Below are 26,801 nucleotides of genomic sequence, written 5' to 3'. Positions count from 1 at the left end.
AAACTTGTTCATCTAAAAATGTTTTGATCTAAGTCCAATATATTGCTGTTGTAATTGTGCAACTGATAATATTAGGTTGTAACTTACCCCCCTTTTAAATTAGTCTTGTTTTCCAACTTTTTGAAGTGCTTTCCAAATGTTACATTTAGGGTTTTTTAAAAGGCTGCCAATTTGTAGTCATTTCCTGTCGAAAAATGAGTTCTTTGTACATTTTCCTCTCTTCATGTTAGTTTAAATATTATAGCAGGCAAACAAGCATGTAACATGGTTTAACATCAAAAATATTGGTTGTCATACCATAACTATTGTGTTCATTTTGCACATAGTTATTGTTTAGTGGTATAATTGAATATGTCACTGAATGATGGTAGAGAACAAAAACCTAAATTCCTTATAGCTTTTTTTGTATATTCTTATTTTTATGTGTAGTGTTACTGATCTGTTAAAAAAACAGTGTTTTGCTTTGCTTTGCCTTTTATAGCTGTTTGAGATCACAGTGCCTCTCTCGAACGGCCCCAAACCTGTAACCGTCAGTTTTGCCAATCACACATCCTGCCGATGCATGTCGAAGTTGGATGTTTACAGACAAGTTCATTCTATCATAAGACGTTCCTTGCCAGCAACACAAACTCAGTAAGTATGAAGCTTGTCTTTCACATTATAAGCAAGCCTATATAATTAGATTTATAATATTGCTGGAAGCTCTCACAATTAAAATAGGTGAACTACACATCAGTAGCAGCACAATGCATTTTGCAAAGGAGTTAATATTGTTTTACATTAAGAGAATGTTACTCAGGTAATATTGCCTTTTTCCCAGTGGATAAACTGGATGTTTAAAGAATAATGTTGATTTTGGCATTTGTTTCATAGAAAGACCTACAATGCAATAAAAGCCTGATAAAAACATCAATAAAATCAACTTTGAAAAAAAAAGTAATAAACAATTGCTAAAAATACTTTTGCAAATGAGAAGCAGACATTTCTTTCTCAAACTGAATTTTCCTGTTTAAAATAACTTTTAAAAGCCCTATTTTTAGGGCATCTCTCACTGTAAATCTTTTTGGACACCTTCATATGCCAGAAGTGAAAAGAAAATATAATGGGAAGAGAAAGTACAGGGTTAATTGACAGACCGATAAATTAGCATATTGATTTGTTTGGTGATTTTGAATGAAAGAAATCACAAAAGAAATATGGTATTGAAACTAATGTTACTAAAACACTTGAAGAATATTTTAGAGAACTGAGTGATGATTTAATGAAGCATAAATATTTAGGAGTTCAAAAATAAATAACAGACTACCAGTTGCTTTATGGAAGAACCAATGACTGGAAGCTGAACTGGAATTAATTGTAGACATTTTTAATGTGGTAAGTGAATAGTGAAAAATAGCTAGAGATGTAATCTAGGTCATTTTCTCCATGTTCATTCAGTTAAAATCTGGATGTTTTCTGACATGTTCCAGCTAAAGATGGATTATATTCTATTTGAATTTAAATTGTTGAATCTATCCATCAAAACATGGATCATAAGCAGTAGACTGGAAGAACATTCAGAAATAAATATATTAATAAATCAATTAATTACATAATTAAGAAATCATAAAACATCAAAACCCAAGAGTCAATAATAAAGCCACATTACACTGGCTGTTGGCAGCTTCTCAGTGCTTCCAGATTAAGAGAAATTGTAATTACCAGTGAAGAGTTTATTCTAGCCAGGAACTGGCTACCATAGTTAGAGGGAACTAAGTGTACAGATGCAAGACTTTGACCAGCACTCACAGGTGAGCTGGCTATCTTGTGAGTAAGGAATCGTGCTTCAGCAAAGGTAAGACATAGTAGTACTAGACCTGAATATATAAAGACCTTCTCTACTGTTGAGTACTATCTTCAAGTTTAAAATCTATGGTGCTTTTGTATTAAAACAGGAAAAAAAACCAAAATGGACAAACCAAAGCCCAAGCTCAGTGTTTCTAGGTTCTAGAAAGTGAAGCTATTTGCAGGTTTTGGTTGGGTGTCTGAATATTTTTCAGAATCCCACTGAGTTTTTTTTTTTATTTGTACTGAAGTTCTCAGTTTCTTTTCAACTTTTTATTTTTCCTTAAGATTTTTATTTGTAGGTTTGAATGCTCGTGAAACTGCTGTAAAGCCAAATCTTGGAAATGTACTTTCTTGTCAGAGTGGCAGATCATGTACATGCTAATTGTAACAGAAGTATAGCAACAACTTTCTTATGTTATTACTGAAAAGCTTAAGAGTACAGTATCTAGTTTTGGAGTAATATTTGGGATCCAATAAGAATTCAAGGCTGCATTAGGCCATAATGCACAGGCACATGTTAGAGAGAGGAATGACATGTAAGATAGAATACAAATCATTGATTCTTCTTAATGTAAGACAGATTTTCTACGTAACTTTATCCTGAGAAATAAGGTCTAGGTCTTTGCCTGTTCTCACACTTTTTTTCCTTTTTTTTCTTCTAAAAACTAATAGCTACCTCTAAATACTGACAGAGCTGAGGCATGTTTGTTCATGTTAACCAGTGTTTCAAATACCTCCTAGATTAATGGTGTCTCAAGTTGTACTGTTTTGCATGTCATCGAGACTGAGTTAGGAAATTGTCACTCCATTCTAGAAGTTTAGCGATTAGGAGGGGAGGAACCAAGCAAAAGAGGCCTTCAGTATACATAATTCAGATTAGGTCTCTGTGATGACCTTTTTTTTTCCACCATAGTTTGTAGGTAGGTGCTTACTGAGCTGATAAATGTATTTTAGGTGTGGTTTGTATGTACATTGTACATTACCCCTTCTACACATTATCTGTCCTGACACTGACAGGTAACAAATTAGCACAAGGATTTTTTTTTTTTTTAACTTGAATTGACAATGATTTGGAAAGAGTTAGTGCCATTTTCTGCAAAGTGACTTTGCCATTCTTTTTTGTTTGTTTGTTTGTTTGTTTTGCCTATCCTTTCTGAACGTTTCCAAAAGATTATGGTCAGTAATTTAAAAATTTCAGCCATATCCTCCAGTAACTTTCTGTACTAGCAGCCAGAGTAGAATTTGTAAACAAGCAGTTCCAGTTCCTTTTGTTGAATATCTCTGACGCTGAAATACATATAAGTCTCTTCAATTTCTGGTAAATTGGCTTTTGTATTATCAACACTGTCTTCTCATGGGTTCATGTGTGCATGATGTTTTCTTCATAGTGTCACCCTGGCATCCTGCTGTAGTAATTTTAAACATTCAAAAGCTAGAGTAAGACTGTTCCAGGTGTGAGGTTATGTTCTTTTAAAGCAGAATAAAATAACATATCTGTAAATTAACCATACTATTTCTCAAGTAGAATCAGGAAGCAGGGAAAAGGACGGGTGTGCCAAGTGAGGGAGCAAGAGTGAGATCATTAGTGTAATGAAATCGGGAAACACCAGCTTGATAAAACATGAGGCAATGCAGGGTGATGTTAAGCTACAGCAATCTTTACAAGCAAAGAGTCACTTAATGTGGTGAATGAGAAGTGATGTGCTTGAACGATGATCACAGAAGAATGGCCCAGCACCTGCATTTTTGAATGCATGAGTAATGGTGCTCAAGGGAATTAAAAGTGCTTAAAAATCTGTACTGTATGTGCTGCCTTAACAGTTGAGGATTTAAAAAATACTATAGAAACAATGAATAAATGACACAGCCTGGATGCATGAAGTTAGGCATGATTTGTTACCAGTTATATCATCATCTCTGGTGATAAAGAAATTGCAGGAATTGAGAAGAAGATTATGAATGAGCTGAAGCTCTTAGAAAGGCTTATGTAATGGAGAGAAGCAAAAGTAATCAGCATCTAAATTGATAGGGTTTTTTTCTTGAACTCTTATGGTAGTAAATCAACAGTATCTTTCATTCCACAGATGTCATGTGGCAAATAAAACCTGTCCAAAAAATCATATTTGGAATAATCAAATTTGCAGATGTTTGGCACAGCATGATTTTGGGTTCTCTTCTCACCTTGAAGATTCTGGTAAGCAGTTTTACTTAAAGGATTAAATATAGTTTCATGTTTTAATTTACATAAAGGAGAAATTAAAGACATGAAAAGTAAATAGTTGAATCTTTATTGATACTGTTACTGGTTGTTGCCCGTCTCTTGACATATTCCTGTTCTTAAAACATCTTAAAATATGTAAATTTGCTATCATTTCTTCACTTAAGAATAGGGGAATGTGTAGACACCAAATTCTGATCATTGTGCAATTTTGCTGCTGTATTTCTAGACACATCTGAAGGATTCCACATTTGTGGACCAAACAAAGAGCTGGATGAAGAAACCTGTCAGTGCGTCTGCAAAGGAGGTGTGCAGCCTTCAAGCTGTGGACCTCACAAAGAATTAGACAGATCATCATGTCAGTGCATGTGCAAAAACAAACTTCTTCCTGCTTCCTGTGGACCCAACAAGGAATTTGATGAAGATAAGTGCCAGTGTGTATGTAAAAAGACCTGTCCTAAACATCAGCCACTAAATCCTACAAAATGCACCTGTGAATGTATAGAATCTCCCAATAAATGCTTCTTGAAAGGAAAAAGATTCCATCACCAGACATGCAGGTAAAAACTTAGTCTTTAGCCCTTTCATTGTGTTTAAAGCATAAAATTTTGGGTTGTATCATTAACTGTCTTGTTGAAATGACTTGTAGACTTGTAGTCTTTAGTAAACAGTAAGCCTCTCTTCAGTTTTATCTTTTATGACTTTTATTATCTTTATCAATAAAGTACTAGGCAGAATAAGTATTTTAAAACATGCCTAGTCTCTTACATTCTTAATAGTACTTCATTTGATTTTTTTTTTTTATTTCTGATGAAAATCAACTCTAAGTTAAAGCTCCTTGCTTTTTAATGCCACTTAAAGTCTCACTCTCGTTTTCACAAGAACTGAATATTGCAATTCAAATAACTCAAATATTATTAAGCAAATTTCAAAGGTTAGTTCTGGAGAGACTATCACTCATTTTCAGTTCCTAAATTTTTGCATATCCTTCATTTTTACTCAATTGATACTGAAAGTGAGCGCATAAAAAGTCGTATCGCTCTGGCTGATGTCTGGAAAAAGTAGATATAGATAGATAGATAGACAGATACAAAACAGACCACCCAGTTCATCGTTTAAAATGGGGTTTAGTCAGGAAGAAAACTCTACAATTTCTTTATACATCACAGGAGGTTTTCCTTCCACAGCTGCTACAATCATAGTGGCAACAACATACACATAACAATGGGAATGACTTTAGGTTCTGAGAAGCAAAAAATATTACATCTGCTTTGTATATTTTGAGAGGAAAGTTATCATATAGAGTAAAATTTTAAAAACAGAAACAATACAGTTTAAACAGAAAGATCACTTAATAATATATTTTTGTTACAGTTATGACAAATAACAGTTCCAGAAATGTTCAGTCACTGGAAATGCAAAACAGGAAATTGAGACATGTGAATGTCTATGATAATTTGTTACTTGTCAAAAGTAAGCCTTATGTATTTTTTAATATAATATGTAATTAGTTGGTTTAAATATATCGCCATATATATATATTAGTTCATTTTGAATAAAGAAAAAACATCTAATATTAGGGATGATACTTATGTCAATGTCTGCAAAATGTCAGAAAAGTTATTACCTGTTTTCCTGTGTTTAGCCTTTTGAGTGGAATAGTTGTTTGAAGCATAAATAATTTCTTCTCTATCATTCAGATTTTATTTCAGTTTTATGTTTGCAGAGAAAAAGAAATCAACCTGATTACATGAGCTTTAACACTTAATGCTACTCTAGTGTGCACTTCCAGTAGTGCTGCACGTGTGTATTTTAGTCAAGCATTTAATAAGCTAAGAAATTACATAATGAATATCTGATACCGCTTCTAGTGATTTAAAGATTTGGTATTTGAAGAAGGGAATTGAACCCTGCTTTTCTCAATGGTTTTGTGACTGAGTGTAAGAAAGAGTTTTAATTGCTTTCTCACTTCCAAGGATAATGTGATATACAATGCTTTTAACTATTTCTCTTTTCTAAGCAGTTTTTTTTGTGCGGAGAAAGAATGATTTGTGTATGGCGTTGCTATGTAGCTCTGCAACTAATAACACTGTCAAGATAAATACAGAATGCAAACTCTCCTCCTTCTTTAAGAGAGGAGATAGCATAGGTTTCTCACATTTTTAGTCTGTCCACCAGAAACTTTCTCTAATAAGAAATAAAACCCCTACAACATCCTGTTTGTCTTTAAAAGAAGGGTCTCTTGCTATTATAAGACCATGTAAATTGAGGGCAACTTTGTGTAAGATGCCTGAGACCTAGATATAAACAGAATCCTATAGCCATGTTCTAGATAACTCACTGTGCAGAGAAGTAGTTCTGCTAGGTTCTAGTTCTGAAGTACCAACATTTTTATGCACCTAAAATGTCTCTGCCTCTAGTGTTGTACCCTGGTCCAGAGGAAAGGAATACAAAGTCATTTACAAAGCATAAGATGGTAAGAAAAAAGAAAAGAAAGAGGGGAGTGAGAGACAGAAACCCACAATAAAGTATACTGGCTTTTAAGGTGATTATTCTGTTGCCACCAATAAAAATCACACTTCTACTTCAGTTTTATCTGTGGAGTTAAGACTGCCCAAAATGACAAACTTGGGCATCCAGTAGCAAACATGCAAAACTACTGACCATAAAGAGAAAGTTGCCACCGACTCACCTAGCACTATACACATTGGCTGAACATCTGCCTTTGCTCCAGCATGATCAGGTTGTCCTCAGTGAAACAGACATCTATCACATTAAAACACTTCATAAACAATATTCATCCCGAGTCTTTTGAAAGACTTGTCTATTGTTAGCTGAGTTTCCTAAGGAAATCTTATTTATATAGTTACAATGACTCTGCTGCTGTTCACTCTGCTATCGCCTCAAAAATTTATTTTGGTCAGTTTTGTCAGGGCCAGATAACTATGTACATCAGCTGCAAAGCATTTTAGAGGAGGAGAAGGTCTCTCTTGCCATGTTGAAATGCCCCAAATAAGGATAAGACAGTAGTAACCTGACCTTGACTGCTGCTAGACACAAACGCATGTGGGAGAGATGCTTTATAGGACTCTCAACTGTAAGTTACTTTGAACTTCACAGTTCACTAGGAGGCATGAACACTAAACAAAGGGAACTCATATTTTAATGATTATATAACTGCTTTTGATTTTGTACAATGTCATAGGAGGGTGGAAAAGTTTGACTTTGTCTTGTTTGGTAGCATTTTTTTTTTCCTTTTCTTTCCTATTTTGTTTCATTTTGCTGTCATTTAGTACATGAAGTGGTCTAATTTTCATTGCAGAAAAAGTCAACAAGGCGAATGAGTTGTGTGTTTCTTCCATTCCATCTCTACAGAGTACCTTTTTTCCCAGAACAAACCTACTGCTGGTTTCCCATTTACTCAGAGTATTAGATCCTTTGGCAAATGTTTTTATTGCCTTTTACCGTGATTTCTAAACTTTATTGGGCATTGAGATATTCCAATGAGCTGTTATACGTCTTAAATATGTATATTAAGTGGCAAAAAATAATGTTACTCCTTTAATGTGAGACCACATTTGTGAACTAATCTTTGATTAATAACATTGAAAAAACTAACAAGATGTCACTAGTTAATAAATGCTATGTTTTCAGTCTTCCTCATTCTTATTGTTTTCCTCATAGCCGGGTTCATTTGTTGAACTAGCTGGCGTGAATTAATGTAACTGTAATCCAGACTTCATTATCATATACAAATAATAACTTGGCATCCAAAACAAGCACATAACATTTTCACCTAGATGCAATATAATAAGAGTAGCCACCATCCTGAAACAAGAACTGCTTAGGGAAGTGGGTAGTGACATTGTCTTAATATAGTGTATTTTGTGTCTTTGAACTAAAGTAAGTATGAATTATAGTAATAGATCATAATATCAGTGTTTCACAGACACCTATTCTTTAAGCACAAGTCTAAAGTGTAACTGTGTTGCAATTCAAAACATATACTTTTGTCTTTTGACACATTGCCAGTGTCTGAAAACCCCCCAGATTTGTACTTTGTCTGCATTATACACCAGAAAGTATTTTGCATTGTTATTGTAAGGTTATTTTAGGTCAAGTTCTTGTTTTAATAGAAAAATAAAATAGGAAAAGGAAGAGTTCAGGGACAACCACAGATACTATCTTTGTATAGGTTCTATTTTTTCAGTCAAAGAATCTATGAAGAAAATTTCTGCTGTTTCTTAGGTAGCTTTGACTTGTGATTTAATGCTCTATTTCTGTTCAACTGATTTTAATCAAGTAGAGACTATATATGTTCTTTTTCCTTTTAGATTAGGCATAAACATGTAGGCTCTGATCTTACTTCATAATACACATAGATGCTACCATTCTACAATTCTATGAAGTGTAGATATATTCCCACTGGCCTGAGAGTGCGGCTGTAAGAGTCTGCAGCTTGAAAGGAAGTATGTTCTCATTTTCAAGTTCAGAGTGTAATATAGGTAGATGAGTCTCAGGTCTATTGCATTAGTGAAAAGATGAGAAACAGTCCTCAGTAAGATGGTAGATTGGATTATCAACAGAATTTGTATTGCCACTTCAAATTGGCAGAATGCAGTAGGTCATGACCAGCTAATTAGAATACAGAATTATATTGTTGTATTTTCAAAATTGAATTTTAAAAGGTATTACTCAATATTAGAATGCAACTACAAACAGGCAGTATGATAAAAACATTCTTGAGTATCTGTTGCAGTAATATCAACAACGTTCATTATTATTTTATTGTGTTTTTTGAAGAATAGTTCAATTAAAAGAAGTTGCAAGAACATAATAAGAAATAGTTGTAGGAATTGAATATACTGTTGAGAAATAGCAATCTAAATACATACAGATTTCTACTCCAGTTGAGTGTTAGTGATCATGTTATACTAATGACCACTATTTTTCATTTCTTTAGCTGTTACAGACCACCATGTACAGTTCGAACGAAACGCTGTGAAGCTGGATTATATTTCAGTGAAGAAGTGTGCCGCTGTGTACCCACATATTGGAAAAGACCGCTTATGAATTAGTGAAGAGAGCACTACTTGCTATTTTGGTGTACATTTTTCTATTAGAACAAAAGAACAACAGAAACTTTGCTAATAGTCGGAATGAAATGTTCACCAGAGACCCTGTGGGGCCTTCAGAGACAGACTCATTATGCTTTTCTCAAGATGTGGAAAGCAAATGTAGAAAATAACTGAGGTTCACGTTTTGTAAGGAACTCAATAAGGACTTATTTTCTGCCAATGACCAAACAGCCTAGGTTCTCCTTCTTGTGATTTTTTTTTAAAGAGATAATGACTATATAATTTATTTCCACTAAAACCATTGTGCAGCATTTCTGTTTATAGCAGTAACAATTGTTAAAGCTCACTGTGATCAATATTTTTATATCATGCAAAGTATGTTTAAAATAAAATGGAAATTGTATTATATAATGGTGAGAATGTTTAATCATCTGCCTAAAGAAAGTAACTATAATTCAGCTTTATTATCAGGGTTCTTAAAAGGGAGAAAGGCAGTTGAGAAAAAGCACTTTAATGAAAAGAAGACTACAGCCACTTTCTCTTACCTATTGTATACGTCATTTGAAATAGGAGTTATACTTAACGTTTCATGACCTACTGATATTTCTGTCTCTAGAAGAAAACTGGCCAAGCAAGTACCATTAGTAAATAATGAAAACATTGCCCAAGGATAAGGATTAGATTTTAAAGGACAGAATCAACTACTCACATTCCAATATATTCATCTTCTATTTTATTTCTAGTTAATGTTCCTAAAGAAAAATGTAAAAATAATGTCTGTTGAGGGGTATTAGTATGAAAGTGGAAATACCAACTGTGCTTTTTTTTGAGCATTACAGACTATATTGTAAATTTCACAACAAAATAATTCAGAATGCTTTGATGCAGTTTACTCTTTCGTATAGTCAATCAGGTAACTTGATCAAAAATGTATATGTGTGCAAAAATACTTTGAAGGAAAGAAAAATACAATGTACATTGAGCACATGAAAGGACTTCTACTGCTCTGATATGGATTGACATAATCTCTATATGAAAAAATGTCAAGACTTCTCTTTATTAGAGAGAATGCAAAATCAAACATCTGCAACTCTAAAAAGAGGTAAGAAAACAAAGAACTGACTTCTAAAAGTTACCGTAAATCAGATTTATGTCTACGCAAAGTGACTGGTCAGCCATTTTCACAGGTATGCAGAGTAGAATAATACATACAAGCAGTTGATACATATAACCAATAGTGGGGTTTTAAAAATACATTATTCACAAGAGCACAATGTGTATCACAATTATCAATAGAATGGGCTACAGATTTCTCATTCTATGTGATAAAATGTAGTTCTGTTTATCATGGTACTGTCACAAAATTATCTATATTTAAACAAATGTTTGTATACAAAATATGCAAAAATATACAGTGGTGGCTCGATCTGCATAGCAGGCCTTCTTTGCTGATTAGAGTTACACCAGTTTCAGTTTTGAGGCGTTATTTTATTATAGTCTTCTTTCAATTTTCATATTCAGTTCAAATTTTAATTTAGTATTCTTAAATATCTAAAAATGAGACTATAAAAATTGAAAGGATATCTAAAAGTAGAGGTGATAACTATATACAAGTTACTCCGCACTAACTCAGAATAAAAAGTTTATATCATTAGTTGTCTAAAACCCCTGTAAACGTCTACAAAAAAATACAAGGGTGGGAAGAAGAGCGTGTGTTTATTACTCTGCAGTATATCTCATTTAATAGTAAACAGACTTATGCTTGCTTTTCATCAGGAATTTAAAACAGTTTCTGCGCTCCTTCAATGTTGTGCTTTGTGAAGGCCACAAATTATGCAGAGCAACCTATCTCTGCCTGTGTTAACAGAAGGACTGTTAACAGTTTGACTGTTATTAGTCTGCTAAACATGTTTGTTTAATTCACATTGAACAAGTTGGTTGTAAATTGATTATCTTTGTCCTGTTTGAAAGACCAGCATGAAATCTTGCATATGCACCATATCATCGTGTAAGGATTAGTGTTAAGATTGCTTTCAGTGCCCTCATTCTTCAGTCCTCAGTCTTCAGATCTCAGTGACAACTCCAGATGCCCTTCAAATTTTACATTTCTCACTCTTTCTCTGATTTTCTGGAAGTGTAGCTAGCTGTGACATCTATGCCAAAAGCTCAGCATAGAATAATTTATTCGGCCACTGAAGTGCATCAACAGATTAGCTTGAGAAATAGATTCTATTATTTTAAATATTATTTAATTTATACTTAATTTAAGAATAATGTAATTAAAACATTTAATTTATGTTTAAGAATATATTATTCAAAACTTATTTAATTTATTAAATGTTATTTAATTTTGCATTACTTGAAATTTCAAAAGGTTGCCCTCAAGTAGAAAAGTTTAAAAGATTCAGAATTTTCTAAACTTTTGTAATTTAGTCAATATGATATAGTAATCATTTTTTTATTATTAGATTTTTACTTTACTAAAACAAAGAAAATAATTTTTGATAATTTATTTAATAGCTTCCTTTAGTTATCTTTCTCTTTTTCTTTCCCATTTCAGATAAAACTTCTGGGAAGGAACACATGTCAACTTTCTAATTGAACGTTGAAATACTAAGATCAAATGGACCAGGTATTGTTTTTAATGTATTAACTATGACAGACTAATAAAATTATGCCACTTTAATGTAGGTTTAAAACTCCAGATTACACTACAGTTCTTAGAAGCTTTGGATAGATCAAAACTTTTTTATATAGAAAAACATATCTGAACTAATTTTATCTCTATCTTCTTGTCCAGATATTGTTAATGGAATCTGAACAGTCATAAACATTAAGAGGTCACCAATTCTACAGTATCACAGTTTCTAAAGTGTCAGTTATTTATCATTATGAAAATGTGTATTTTCTCTATAGTCTGAAGCTATGAATCAGAGGACCTTACTTCAGCTTGAGAATGTACTGAATTACAAAACACAGCACATTCCAGAAAAAAAAAAAAAAAAAGATAATCTTGGAACACAATGCTTTTCTCTTCAATAAGCATTCCTACTTGTGGCAAACCACTCACTATGGAAATCTCTGAAAATTGTATATTACCGTTTATTCTCTTCCCTTCCTAGCAAAACATTGTCATGAAAATAACATCTTGCAGATTCAGATATTTTTCATGAGAGAGGGTACTGCATCCATTCCTGACAGACAGTGACCTTTCAACTCAATTTCAGCAAACTCTATCCATTTTCTATGTTTATAATCAGTTGTATGTGGTCATTGAACTCTTTCCCTTTGCCCCCTTTCTCAACTTAAATTACTTCTCTTAGATTTCTGGACCATATCTCAGTATCCTCATAAGAATATCTGTATTTCCCTTTTAGTCTTTCCACATATCACTGTTAACTCTAATCGTTTCATTTCCCTTTTATATCCAACCTCTCACTAAAAGTGACATTGCTTTTTTCTTTATTATCATTAAGACCTCTTTCCTCTCTCTACTTTAAATAACCGTGCCAACATAGGATTAATCTGTTTTTAGATGTCTAGTGATAGTCTTAATTGTAGATACATGAAAGAACAAATGTTAAAAGGAAGTCTGAAACTTCACATTCCAAGTGTGCAAATCCAATCTGCCTAAGTAAATAATAATAATAAAAATTATTACAGTTCAGAGTGTCCCAAAGCATAGTTGCAAATAAAAGTAACAGGTGTGGAAGTCACCCTGGCAAATTACACTTTAAACATAAAAGACAATTTATGATATTACCCTCCCTGTAAAAAAACCAAGCTTTAGTTCTGTTAGATGCCGGATACTGCTTCTGCAGTCTAACATCACACTCATGCAGTCCTCGATGTCCAGCACAGCATTTTGGAGCAGAAGTCACCCTTGTTAATGAGTTGATGTTCAGGGCTCATTCACACTGTGTGATAAAAAAAACCCAAAAAAACCAGGGCTCAAGGGTGCAGGTAAGGTGACTTCTCAAATGTACCACAAAAAAAAGAGATTTTTTTGTTCTCTTCCTTGGCACAGATGTACCACCTCTATGCTTTACACTACTGTCAAGGTAGAGAAACGTGGCCACAAGGTCCTTCCCAGAAGGATAATGCCATTTTTAAGGATAGACTGTATTTGTAAGCTCAGGTTGTATTCGTAAGATGAATGTGCTTTTACATCAGCATGCACTCTGACCAGTAATTTGGATGCACAGAGCTACCAAGTCACCAAACATTTTAGGCTCAACTTAGTTCATAGGTTAACATCAAAGTAGATTCTGTATTGGTTTCAGTTTTTCCAATCAGTTTTTAAGAGGCCATTTAAGAGATACTTATTTTATAATACAGCAAATAACCTAAGGACTAAAATACCTTGGAATTTTGTTGCTTTCAGAATAAAAACAACAACAAAAAAAGTAAACATACGAGCAGACATACTGCCAGGATACATATCTGGGATTAACTTAAAGTAAGGTAAGCTTAAAAAAAGCAAACACTGAAATATTTTTTGTGAGGTTAAATCAAGTCATTTACATCCATTAGAGGAAGATGTAGTCCTTTAGAAATACATGCTTTATGTAGAGATTAGGTATTCATTAAAGCTAACTTCCAAAAATAAGAGAATGAGTTTTAAAATACCTATTAAGTAAATATTTGTGTCATCTGTGGAGGAAATATAAAACTGTCTGACAGCACTTCCATATATTTATTTACAAGGAGTGCAGCAATGAGATGTGTCAATGTTGCTTCAGGTGTATATATGAAAAAACAGTATTTTATTCTTTTGAAATACTAGAGAAGTATTAGAGGTTCTTCATTCATTATATTATTATTGCATAAGATTTGTACTGTATTAAGTTTACAAGCATTCAGATTTTACAAATCTTTATAATTACAAGTCTTTATTTATTGAAGATCTGCCAATTAATTTTCATTTATTAATTACTTGTCATTGTTCTTTAAAACACACTGGAGGTATATATTCTTTAACTATAGCTTATTTTGAAAAGCATTTCTGAAATGATTTTTTATTTTAGCAACTGAAACAATATGACAAAAAGCCTGTGAGCAATCAGCAGGTTAATAAAACTTCACCTTTCACAGCCCACAGTCCCAGCTGAGTTATTCACTCTGTCACCAGCCAGGGTCCTGCAGAACTTTGTATGTGGGTTCATAAACCAACATAGTCTCTCCAAATGGTTTCAAGCATATGGCTGTAGCCTTCAGTACTGCCAACATCCTGTCTTCTTCTGTGATTTACATATAGGACAGCTTCTCGGACCTGCTTTTAGTTCAGACTCAATATTAGGGGGCTTCTCAAGTTCACAGGAAGAAAAAACAGTACACAGGAAAGCAAAAATAAATGAATAAGTAAATAAATAATTTTCTTGGCCTCTGAGAAGAACATCAAGAAGAGGTTCACTAAAGGCAAGGCAAGACCATTACATCTGCAGCAGCCACCTTGTTGCTGACATCACAAATTATTCTGATTTAAATGGTATTATTAATTTTAACAGCATCACAGTAAGAATAGGATCAGTCTTCAGAGCAGCAAGGCCTGGTAAATGTCATCAAGTACTCCTGTTCTTTACAAGTTGTTCTAATATCCCTGAGTGCTCAAGGAAGAAAGAACTCACAAATGTTCTACCTGAAAATTCTTTACATTGACCAAACAGGTAACTGTTAGAACTCTGTAACTTGAAGGCATTATCCATAACTTGTTACTGGTTTTGCACAAATGAAGGAATAGATATGTACTAGCATTCTTGTTAGTTTTTCAAGAGAATGAGCAATACAGTGAAGCTTGAAGCATGCCTCATGGAAAAGAACTGAAAAAAAATAAGAGAAAATTAAATTTCTCACCTTTAGTGAAGTGTTAAGATTAAGTGCATTTGAAACAGCCCAGTCTGACAGCAAAACTGTTTTATATAAGGCTCAAGAAACTTTAAAAAAGACACTTTAGACTAAATTGTAGTTTCTTAACTGTAGTGTTCCTACCATGGGAGTTTACAGCACAGTGAAGTACAATACCAAAACTGATCAAGTCTCACGAATAGTCATGAATCAGCACTTACAATTTCCTTATTTGTCACTGAAGGATCTGTAAAGAGGAAAACCAAAGGACACATAAAGGAAAAATATATTGACTTCATAATCACTGTAAACAGTGCTTAAATCCTAAACTTTGACCCTGAAAATACTCGTTAACTTGCCCTCATTTCAATAGGGGACAAGTTTAAGTAAGTTTCTCTAACCAAAAGTTGAACTTCTGCTAATGTCTGTAGTGCAGCATAGTTATATGTTTAAATTCTATCAAAATACATAAAGTGGTGATGTCTCTGTTTATCCTGTGAAGTAAAACTCTATGCTGCATGACCAGATATTAAGACTTTGTATCCAACACTAGTGAGACAAGTGGTCTCCCTATATATCATATATAGCTCATATAATATACATTTTATATCTAGTCTGATCCCCTAAAACATTAACAATACAGCCTCTGGCTAGCTTTTCTAATTCGTTTCTTTTTAACCACAGCTGCTCTTTCTGTGAACACCAATATCTTCACAAAAGAGCAACAGTCTCCTTTCTGCCTCAATTAGGTTAATACGTCCTTCTTATGGAATCTAAAAAACCTACATCTAAACACATTCAGCTAAGAAGCAAAGTTCCTTTTTTGTTATGAAATCTTAGATAGTTTCCCTTCAGTGCCTAGCTTGAATGCCTGACTAGTTTCCTACACAATCCTAACTGACTGCAAGATGGTACCCACATCCAAAAAACCCACATCATGGTCCAGTTCTTGAGAAAGGGGGAATGATTGTTTTTGAAAGGCAGCAAGAAAGACAGTGAGAAAAGTAATGTATAACAGTCTTAGATTAGTAGTAAAACCACCTTTCCCCCTTCCCACAGGAACACCAGTCAGGAAGCATAGAATGGTAGGGGTTGGAAGGGACGTTTAGAGATCATCCCCTCCAACCCTTCTGCAGAAGCAGGTCAACCTAGATCAGGTCACACAAGAATGCTCCAGGTGGATCTTGAAGACCTCTAGAGAAGGAGACTCCACGACCTCCCTGGACAGCCTGTGCCAGGGCTCTGTCACCCTTACAGTAAAATAGTTTTTTCTTATGTTTAAATGGAACTTTTTGTGTTCCAGCTTCATCCCGTTACCCCTTGTCCTATTGCTAGATACAGTAGAAAAAAAGGATGCCCCAACCTCCTGACATCCATCATTTAGACGTTTGTGAGTTTCCTTCTCATTCTCCTCTTCTCTAGACTAAACAGCCCCAGCTCTCACAGCCTTTCCTCGTATGAAAGATGTTCCAGTCCCCTGATTCTCGTGGTGGCCCTGCACTGGACTCTCCAGAAGTTCTCTGTCCCTCTTGAGCTGGGGAGCCCAGAACTGGACACAGGGCTCCAGATGAGGCCTCCCCAGGGCAGAGTAGAGGGAGGAACAGAACCTCCCTCAACTTGCTGAATACACTCTTCTCGATGTATCCCAGGTGCCATTGGCCTTCTTGGCCATGAGGGCACATTGCTGGCTCATATTTAGTTTATTGTCAACCAGGACTCCCAGGTCTCTCTCTGCAAAGCTGCTCTTCAGCAATTCAATCCCCAGCCTGTACTGGTGCTTTGAGTTATTCCTTCCCAGATGCAGGACTCTGCACTTGTCCGTGTTGAACCTCATGAGGTTCCTCTCAAGATCCCGCTGAATGGCAGCACAGCCTTCCAGGGAATCAGTCAGTCCTCCCAGTTTGGTGTCATCGGGGGCTTTGCTGAGGGTACATTCTGTCCCCTCAGCCAGGTTGTTGATGAAGATGTTGAACAAGACTGGCCCCAGAACCGATCCCTGTGGAACTCCATTGGCCACAGGCCTCCAACTCAATTCTATGCCACTGATGCTCATGCTCTGGGTTCTCTCATTCAGCCAGCTCTCGATCCTCCTTACCATCCACTCATCCAAGTCACACTGAGCTTTCTGATGAGGATGTTATGGGAATAAGTAGTTTCAGTTCTTTTAAGCACATGGCAGTCCATACAAATGTTTCTGAGCTCATTTACTTCCCAAGTACAAACTTGTATAGTAGTTGCTTATACAAGATGTGTAATTCCAGCCATCTTTCAACACAACGTGGTAAAACTGTACAGCTGGTGGATGCAAAGAGGAAACATGATTTCTTTGGATCAAAGCCCTCAAAATTTTTTTCTGTAGTAGGACCAGAGGAAAATTGTGTGTTGTAACACTCCATTCATTAGTATAACATTTGCACAGCAGTCAAGTAACCACTTATTCCCAAGTGAATGACCATGCCAACAGCATTTTTTTAACATTTGGGAAAAGGAAGGCTTAGTTTCTCAAATGCAGCACAGTAATCCATGAGTCATATACACAAATCTCCACATCACTAAGAGTTGTAATTTACCAAGTTCCCAAAGAAGCTGAAAGATGCTGAAGCACTGGAAGTGATGCAGAATCTGGAAGAGACGACTGATCGCCCAGTCCCCCAGGGCCCAGACCTGTACGAGGGTGACCTCAGCCTTGTGTAGCCTCTGCCACCACCTTCTATCTGTGCCATTCACATGGTGCATTAGGAGTGAGGGAGCTTCCCTTAAAACCCAAGACTCCCATGGGGCACATATGGACCGTTCCAATGATAATTGATTCAAATATAAAATAGGAATTAATAAGAAGAGTTCACAGGCTTATTTTATTACTCCTCCTAACAGAATTGCTTGGCATGGAAAATAGAGCATGCATTCAAAACAAGTAAAATGACCACGTAGCTTTTAATTCATATGGAATATGTGATGTAACTATAACAGTCCTTCTATTTTAAGCCTAAAAACCAGTCTATTAAACATTCTGTGTTTATATACAAAAGCTTTTTTTTTTTTTTAAGTATAAATTAAATGCATATTTGAAACTTAATTCTGTATTGCTTCAAGTGCTTTCCAGAAATATTTGTAATAGTCCGGGAATGCTAATTATGTCTCATTCACCATTACAAAACACATTTTCCAAAATTAATTCATTGAAACATTTAATCCATTTTTCTCCTATATTTGGAATAGGAAATAGCTGTGCAATCTCATTTTCTGCCTCATAGTATTGGCAAACATTGACTTCTCAAATAATCTGACAATGAGATCTGTAAAGCCAATAGCAGTACAACTAAGACTTGTGCCAAGTTGGCTTCAGAGAAACATTCTAACTGGTCCAGCCATCTAAAAAAAAGGAGTAAAAAATCCAAATCAGACATACAAACATTTAGTTACATGATGTTAAAGAATTTATTCATTTTTATTGTTCTACTCTAGACTACTCATTAACTCTATGGACAGTCATTGGTTTTATCAGATAAAGTCAGATTGTCTTTTCATGTTTTATGAATGATGCCATTTTCCCCCTGCCTTGTATTATCCTGATAAGACAACAGGAAGAGAAAGCCAATCTAGTAGTTTCCAGTATAAAAGTTATTTTTTCCATGTAGCCTGAAAAGAAAACTTATGAACCACACTCAAGTCTCTGCTTCTTAAGTGACCTGTATGGCTTTACCAAAGGCAAAGTTCACCTGACTAAACAAATTTTCTTCTATCATCACATGACTGTCTCTGTGGACAATGGGAAAACAGTGGTATAAAATTTATGACACTTAGCATCCTCACTGCTGAAACAGGTGAAAAAAGTCAGCTGGTCAGCTCAGCTGCCAAGTTTGAAGACTAGTTGTTAACAGTTTGAAGTCTGGATGGTTCACTGATACTAGTGGCATTTCTCAGGGGTCAACAGTTCTCAGGCAAATATTATTGAACCCTTTCACCAATACCTTGAATAATGGAACAGACACCAAACCGGACGAAACAGTCAATGTCATGTAGGTCATGTCATGAACTGTCATTCAGAGCGATCTTGACAAGCTAAAAAACAAGGTTTTACTGAAACCTCATAAAGTCCGAATACAAAACCTCATACCTTGGGCAGAATAAGCCTATGCAATGCTACAGACTGAGAGCAGACTTTGTACAAAAGGATCTAAAGAGCCAGACAGGAAACAAGTTGAACATGATCCAGAAAAGTGCCCTTGAAGCAATGAAGCAGGTCTGTGTGAAAAGATATAGCCAGAAGAAAAATGGACGAGATTATTTCCCTCTTGTCAGCACCCGCAGAAGTATATTTGATACATTGTACCCAGTTTGGGGCTCTTCAGTTCAACAACAAACTGGGGAAAGTGGAGGCAATCAAGTGGCAATCTTCTGGGATAGTGTTTCTACAGAAGGCATAGGAGAGACTGAGGAGGCTGGGCTTGTTCTGCCCAAATAACACTAAGGGGGATGTCCAACTGCTCTTTTCTACTACTTAGTGGATTATTGTAGAGAGGTTCAGTCAGACTCTTCTTGCAGGTCCACAGAGAGGACAAGACACAGTTATCACAAGTTGCAGCAAGGGAATTTTTTTATTAGGTAAAAGGTTAAAAGCATTTTACAAGAAGATTCAGTTTGTTACTGGAACAGGCTGTTCAGGGAGGTTTCAATATCTCTGTTCTTAGAGGTTTTCAGAACTAGTAGAGGACTTTAGCAACCTGAAGTTGAGCTCCAGACTAATATTTGTCTACATTTCTATGAAAAATTACTGCAGGGGAAAAAGGATAAATCCAGGCTAACTAGAGATAACACTGGGGCTGCACACCAGTGTTTGAGGGATGATGTGCTAGCAAGGTCCTTTGGTCTGCCATCGCAGTGAAGCCAGGGGATGGAGATCTGCATGGCAGCAAAGACACAAGGGATATTGGTGTGTTAGAAACTACAGAAGGGCCTGAGAATCGTCACATAGCAATTAGAGTTTCTCATCCAAAAAAAGATAGCAGAATCATTAGCCCAAGCAAAAAGCATCTGCACCAAAACACATAACATGGGCAGAAACAGGAACTGGAAGCTCCTGTGCAACAGTTCCAATCATAGTTTGGGGCCTCTCACTACAAGAGGGCATTAGAGGGCATTGATGCTCTGGAGTGTGTCCAAAGAAGGGCAATAAAGCTGGTGAAGGACCTCGAGCAGAAGTCTTAAGAGGAGCAACTGAGAAATGGGATCATTAGTCTGGAGAAAAGGAGGCTGAGGAGAGATCCTATCGCACTTTACAACTACCTGAAAGGAGTAGTTGTTGGTTTTCTCCCAAGTACCAAGTGATAGGACAAGAAGGAATGGCCTCAATTTGCACCAGGGGAGGTTTAGATTAAATATTAGGAAAAAATATTTTCACTGAGAGGCTTAGCAAGCTTTGGAACAAGCTGCCCAGGAAAATAATTGAGTCATCATCACTGGAGATACTCAAGAGACAAGTAGATGTGTCACTTAAGAAAACGGTTCAGTGGTAGACTTGCCAGTGTTAGGTTAACGGTTGGACTCAATGATCTTAAAGGTCTTTTCCAACCTAAATGATTTTGTGATTCATCAGACACAGACACTTTCCCAAATATTTCACACAGTTTGGCACAGAAGACAAATTATATTCAGCTATGGCCAAGAGAACTTACAAAAGAATGATGTATTAAATCTCCGATGTGTGGCAGTTCTGTTAGACCAGAAGAACTGATTTCATTCATCCTATTTTATTAACTAAGAGACAATATTTTATTATTGACCAGTTAAATAAATATGTATATACACTATCTATATTAAGCAGGAGAAGCATATATTGTCAGTGGAAGCAGGAGATGGAGATCCTTGTGGCAGCAGGGAGACAAGGGTTAATGTACTAGAGGCCACAGAAACCCCTGAAAATGGTAATGTAAAGGTCAGGACTTCCCCCCAGAAAGGTAGCCAGATTGGTAACCTATCTAAAGTGTATCTACACCAATACACTCATAACTGGCAACAAACAGAAAGAGACAGAAACCATTGTGCACCAAGGGAAGTGTGACATTGTTGCTATTATGGAAACATGGTGGCATGAATCACACCACTGGAGTGCTGCACTGGATGGCTACAGACTGCAGAAATGATAGGCAAGAGAGGAGAGGCAGAGGAGTAGCCCTTTGTGTTAGGAGGAGTCTCGACTGTTTTGAGGTCAGTGATGGTGAGGATAGGGTCAAGTGTTTATGGGAAAAAAATTAAGGGGAAAGACAATACGGCTGATGTCATGGTAGGAGTCTGTTGTAGAGCACCCAGACAGGATGAGGACGTAGACAAAATGTTCTATGGGCAGCTGGGAAAAGTCTTGAGATTGACAGCCCTCATTCTCATGGGGGACTTCAACATACCTGATGTCCACGAGGAATACAACACAGCAGAGAGGATACAGTCCTAAAGGTTCCTGGAGTGCCTGGAAGATGACTTCCTCATGCAACTGGTGAAAGAGACAACAAGAGAGGGCACCATGCTGGACCTGGTGTTTGCAAACAGAACATATCATGAAAGATGTTATAGTTGGAGGCCATCTTGGGCGTAGCACTCATGAAAAGATTGAGTTCCGGATCCTCAGAGAAGGACTGAAGGGAATCAGCAAAACTGCTACTTTACATTTACTTTGATAGTTTCAGAAGTTGATTGCCAATGTTCCCTGGGAGGCAGTCCTGAATGGCAAAACAGTCCAGAAAGGCTGGACATTCTTCAAGAAGGAAATCTTAAAGGCTCAAGATCAAGCTGTCCTCATGTGCAAGATGATGAGCTGGAAGGGGAAAACACCCCCCTGGCTGAACAGTGAGCTTCTGTTGGTGCTCAGGTAAAATAAAGAAAATGTATGACCTTTGGAAGAAGGATCAGGCAGCTTAGGAGGACTTCAAGGTGACTCTGAGGTTATGCAGGGAGAAAATTAGAAGGCCTAAAGTACAGTTACAACTTAAGCTGGCCACTGCTGTAAAAGACAATATGGAAAATTTCTATAGATATGTTAGCAAGAATAGGAGGCCTAAGGGGGATCTTCATCCTGTAATGGATGTAGGGAGAAGTGTAGTGACCAAGGATGAGGAAAAGACTGAGATACTTAATGCCTTCTTCACCTTAATCTTCAATGGTAAAACCAAATGTTCTCTGGGCACCAAGCCTGCTGAACCAGAAGGCAGTGAGCGGCAGGGGACAGAATGAAACCCTCTTAGTCCAAAAGGAAATGGTGTGTGACCTGCTTCTCCACCTTGACGCATAAGTCCATGGGACCAGACAGAATGTACCTAAGGGTGCTGAGGAAGCTGGCAGAAGTGTTCACCAAGCCACTCTCCATTATCTACCAGCAGTCCTGGCTCACCAGGGAGGTCCCATTGAACTGGAGGTTGGCAAATGTGACCCCCATCTATAAGAAGGGCTGGAAGGAAGATCCTGGGAACTACAGGTCTGTCAGCCTGACCTTGGTGCCAGAGAAGGTTATAGAATAGATCATTCTGAGCGCCATCATAACACTCATATAGAACCACTAAGGATTCAGGCCCAGCCAGCATGGGTTTATGAAAAGCAGATCTTTCTTTACTAACCTGATCTCCTTCTGTGACAAGGTGACCTGTTCAGTGGATAAGGTAAAGGCTGTGGATTTGGTCTACCTGGACCTTAGTAAAGCCTTTGACAGCATCCTCCTGGAGAAACTGGCTGCCCATGTCTTGGATGGGCATATTCTTCATTAGGTAGAAAACTGTCTGGATGGCCTGGCCCAGACACCCTGGGGGATGGAGATAAATCCGGTTGACAAGCAGTTACCAGTGGTGTTCCCCAGGGCTCAGTGCTGAGGCCTTTTCTTTTTAACATGTTAATCAGTAATCTGCATGAGGACATTAAGCGCACCCTCAGTAAGTTCACAGATGACACCAAGCTGGGAGGGTGTATAGATCTGCTTGAGGACAGGAAGGCTCTTCACAGGGACCTGGACAGGCTGGAGTGATGGGACAAGGCCAATTGCATGAGGTCCAACAAGACCAAATGCTGGGTCTGGGGTTGTTAATTGACATCTGGCTGAACATGAGCCAACAATGTGCTCAGGTGGCCAAGAAGGCCAATGGCATCTTGGCCTGTTATCAAAAATAGTATGATCAGCATGACAAATGCTGACAAGTCCATAGTGAAGATTTTCTCCATTTAAACATTGACCTAATATTTAGAATCATAGAATGCTAGTGTTGGAAGGGACCTTTAGAGATCAGCTATTCCAGCCCTTCTGCTAAAGAAGGTTGACCACATTGAACAGGAATGTGTCCAGGTGGGTTTTGAAAACCTCTAGAGGAGGAGACTCCACAACCTCCCTGGGCAACCTGTGCCAGGGCACCATCACTCTCACAGTTAAATAGTTTTTCCTTATGTTTAAATGGAGCTTTTTGTGCTCAGGCTCCTTTCCATTACCCCTTGTCCTGTCGCTAGATACAATAGAAAAAAGTGATGCCCCAACATCCTGCCATCTACCATTTAGATATTTCTAAATATTAATGACATCCCCTAGCAGTCTCCTCCAGACTAAACAGCCCCAGTTCCCGTAGTCTTTCCTCAGAAAGAAGATGCTCCAGTCCCCTGATCCTCTTGGTGACCCTGTGCTGGACTCTCTCCAGAAGTTCTCTGTCCCTCTTGAGCTGAGGAGCCCAGAACTAGACACAGGACTCCAGACGAGGCCTCACCAGGGCAGAGTAGAGGGGGAGCAGAACCTCCCTCAACCTACTGAACACACTCTTCTTGATATATCCCAGGATGCCATTGGACTTCTTGTCCACGAGGGCACATTACTGGCTCATGGTTAGTTTATTGTCAACCAGCAAATCAAATTACTTTTTTTTAATCTAATTCAAACCTCCATAATATGGATTTTGTACAGAAATAAAATATAAAGCCAGTGTAAATAGATTGTTATAAAATTTTATCTTCTTAATATGTATATGGTGACAGGAAGAAGAAATCAGTAAGAGTCCAAAGAAAACAGAAGATGAGTACAGATTCAGCAATTAAGTGAAAGGAGAGAATTTTTATCCATTGGTGCTCTAGTTGGATATAAAGAGATTTGTGTTAAATACCTAATTGCAGACAAGTTTTCAGTAGAATAATTTGGTTTGATTGCATTGAAACAAAAATTTGCAAAAATTTACACTAACTCCAGTGATTTCATGCAAGAATAGCCTTGGGGTTGCAGGAGTTAATGTTCAGCCTGTCCCAAAATTAAATCATGGCAATCTAGGTATTATCTGCCTGTTATTATGGAAGTACCAAACAAGTGAGAGAAAAAGACCATCTCCTGTATGTGATCAGCCATCAACTCCTTAACACCACCCAAAAATTTTTTTCTTGCCATGGTATAGAAATATATTTTGTCCCCCTCAGGTATTTTGGACAATAAATATGGGTTTTTTTCAGGGATTAACCTTCCCCATTGCCCATGATTCATTTATATCCTAATGCTAATAACACCTGAATGTCCTACTGTATGCCCTACCACTGCACTTCAGTGCTAGGAAAAGACCTTGCATCTGTAAACCTCTCTGTGTTCTGTGGCTGAAGGCAACTTTTTTTCCAGATTATACAAGGGACATTTCAGGAGGCTGCTTTGTGGATGGCAGTGGATATGGAAGGAGCAGTATGTCTGGTATGCCATTTCAGGTGTGTCCCTCCAAAGTTCCCCACCTGCAGTGCCTACACAGAGAAAAACTGACTCTCATGACTTGTTTCGTGGCTCCTTGTGGCATGCCCTTCCTAGGTCCCTCTCAGAGAAGAAGACAAACTTAAATTAGAAGTAGTACACCACAGCTCTGGCTAGACAAATAACGCTGATGCATAAACGGTAAATGACAGGAGGCTGGAGCATTTCTTTTTTCTGTTGTATCTAGTGACAGGACAAGGGGTAATGGGAAAAAGCTGGAACACAAAAAGTTCCATTTAAACATAAGGAAAAACTATTTTACTGGAAGGATGAGGGAACCCTGGCACAGGTTGCCCAGAGAGGTTGTGGAGTCTCCTTCTCTGGAGGTTTTCAAAGCCAATCTGGATGCATTCCTGTGCCACCTGATCTAGATGGACCTGCTTCTGCAGGGGGTTGGACTAGATGATCTCTAAAAGTCCCTCCAAACCCCTACCATTCAGTGAATATGTGATTCTATAGAGCAGGTGAAGCAGTGGAAGAACTGGTGGGACACTTCAAGGAGGGTCTGCAAAGCAGACTCCCTCTTTTTACAGAAAATCTGTAAAGCAGGTTTACAACATCCTGAATTCCAGTAATGCTCACATGGTAGTTGCATATTGGATGAAAATAGTATTATCTTTTATCTCTGAAGTGAAACACTCCAAATTATCCCTGATTTTATTAAATACAGCTGCAATACATGCTACTTAACCTAAAGCCTGGCACAGTAAAAGTGCTAGCAGAAAGTACCACAGTTGCCTATTTAGGCATGTGTGCTGTAAGAACGATGAGTCTTTACCTCTGAGACTATTTTCCCATATTCTTTCTTTGTCACATTTGCTCTTCTACTGATTTATCTGGAGAACAAAATTTGCAGATATTTAACAGTGGTATTCAATTGCTAGGATATCTTTATCTTTTTCTACAGTTGAAGACTGAGATTCAAGGTTGTCTTTTATTTAGTGGATATTATGGTTTAAATGGAAGCTTTGATTCTGAGGCAAAGACTGTTGAGTGGATGGTTTTGTGCTCACATTTGGATTAGATTCTTTTTGTAGTCTTATAAATATGTATTAGCTTTTGTGAACACCTGCTTGCCATTGAATAATTCTTGAAAGGTACTTCTAGGTTATTTTTGCTTGAAGAATATTTTAGTTTGGGTTATATCTTCAGAAACGAAACAGAAAAAAAAAAAAAAAGAAGAAAAAATTGCATTGTATTTGGTATTTTAATTCCAAATGTAATTTTCATTTTGGAAGAGAAAATTTTATGGAAGCAAAAGGAAATATTTATTGATACATGGAACACTTTCTGTGTTTGTAGAGTCTTTATAGATTTAAGGAAATGAAATTTCATTCATGTTTGGCATATCATATACGTAATCTCATAGAGTTCAAAGTCTTGTTTTACACTTGAGCAGTGGGAATCGGGATTTCCCAACACAATGTGGTCACAAAAAATGAATTAGCATTGACGCAGAGCTCATGACCTCTTTGGCGCCAAGGGGCTACATTTAGCCAATTTCCTGCAAGGATGTAGTTCAAGGAAAGTTTCTCACCAATGCCTAATGTAATTTATATGATCACATTTACTTTTTAACTTCTACAGGAGCAACTTAAAAAGAAACACATTTTTAATATTTACTTCAGTACCATTCCCTTGTTGAAAATAAGACTTAATTCTATTGCATCTGCATATGCCCTGTTTGACTCCTAAGTCCAGCGTTTTGTTATTTCAGCAGACTTCAAACGTGTAATAAATAAATTTCCACTGGGCTGGCACTTCCTTTTTGCTTCCTGATGTAGGGATTGATTGTTCTTTGCAAGTCTCTTGGGATTTTTTAGCTTTCTCAGAATGACTGACTTGACCACAAATTCAGCCATCACAATTTTCAGAAACCGTTCACATAGAAGAGCTAATCGAGGTAATTTTTAGAACAATAGCAACTGCTGCATATTGTGTGAGATCAAATGCCTTCTCAGGTGTAACAGGAGATACAAACAATTATGAAATTGACTCAAAACATTGTTAGTCACAGGATTAGAGTCGGTTGCAGGGAAGACTGTTAATATGAAAAGTTATATAGAAGCATCTTAGACTTAAGAATTTCTCACAA

General features: G+C 36.8%; 1 protein-coding gene across 1 annotated transcript in view; it reads left to right on the top strand.

Moving 5' to 3' along the window:
• Positions 1 to 9,826, top strand: part of VEGFC (vascular endothelial growth factor C) — a 73,334-nt gene extending 63,508 nt beyond the window's left edge. The window contains exons 4-7 of the mRNA XM_061992826.1: positions 482 to 633; positions 3,912 to 4,021; positions 4,275 to 4,605; positions 9,009 to 9,826. Coding sequence (XP_061848810.1) covers positions 482 to 633; positions 3,912 to 4,021; positions 4,275 to 4,605; positions 9,009 to 9,123 — 708 coding nt within the window. The 3' untranslated portion in view covers positions 9,124 to 9,826. The remainder of the gene's footprint in view (positions 1 to 481; positions 634 to 3,911; positions 4,022 to 4,274; positions 4,606 to 9,008) is intronic.
• Positions 9,827 to 26,801: the final 16,975 nt, after the last annotated feature.

The sequence above is a fragment of the Colius striatus genome, chromosome 3 (genome assembly GCF_028858725.1).
Source record: "Colius striatus isolate bColStr4 chromosome 3, bColStr4.1.hap1, whole genome shotgun sequence".
Lineage (NCBI taxonomy): Eukaryota > Metazoa > Chordata > Aves > Coliiformes > Coliidae > Colius > Colius striatus.
The sequence above is the reverse complement of the archived record's forward strand: the minus strand, read 5'-3'. Positions and strand labels throughout refer to the sequence as shown.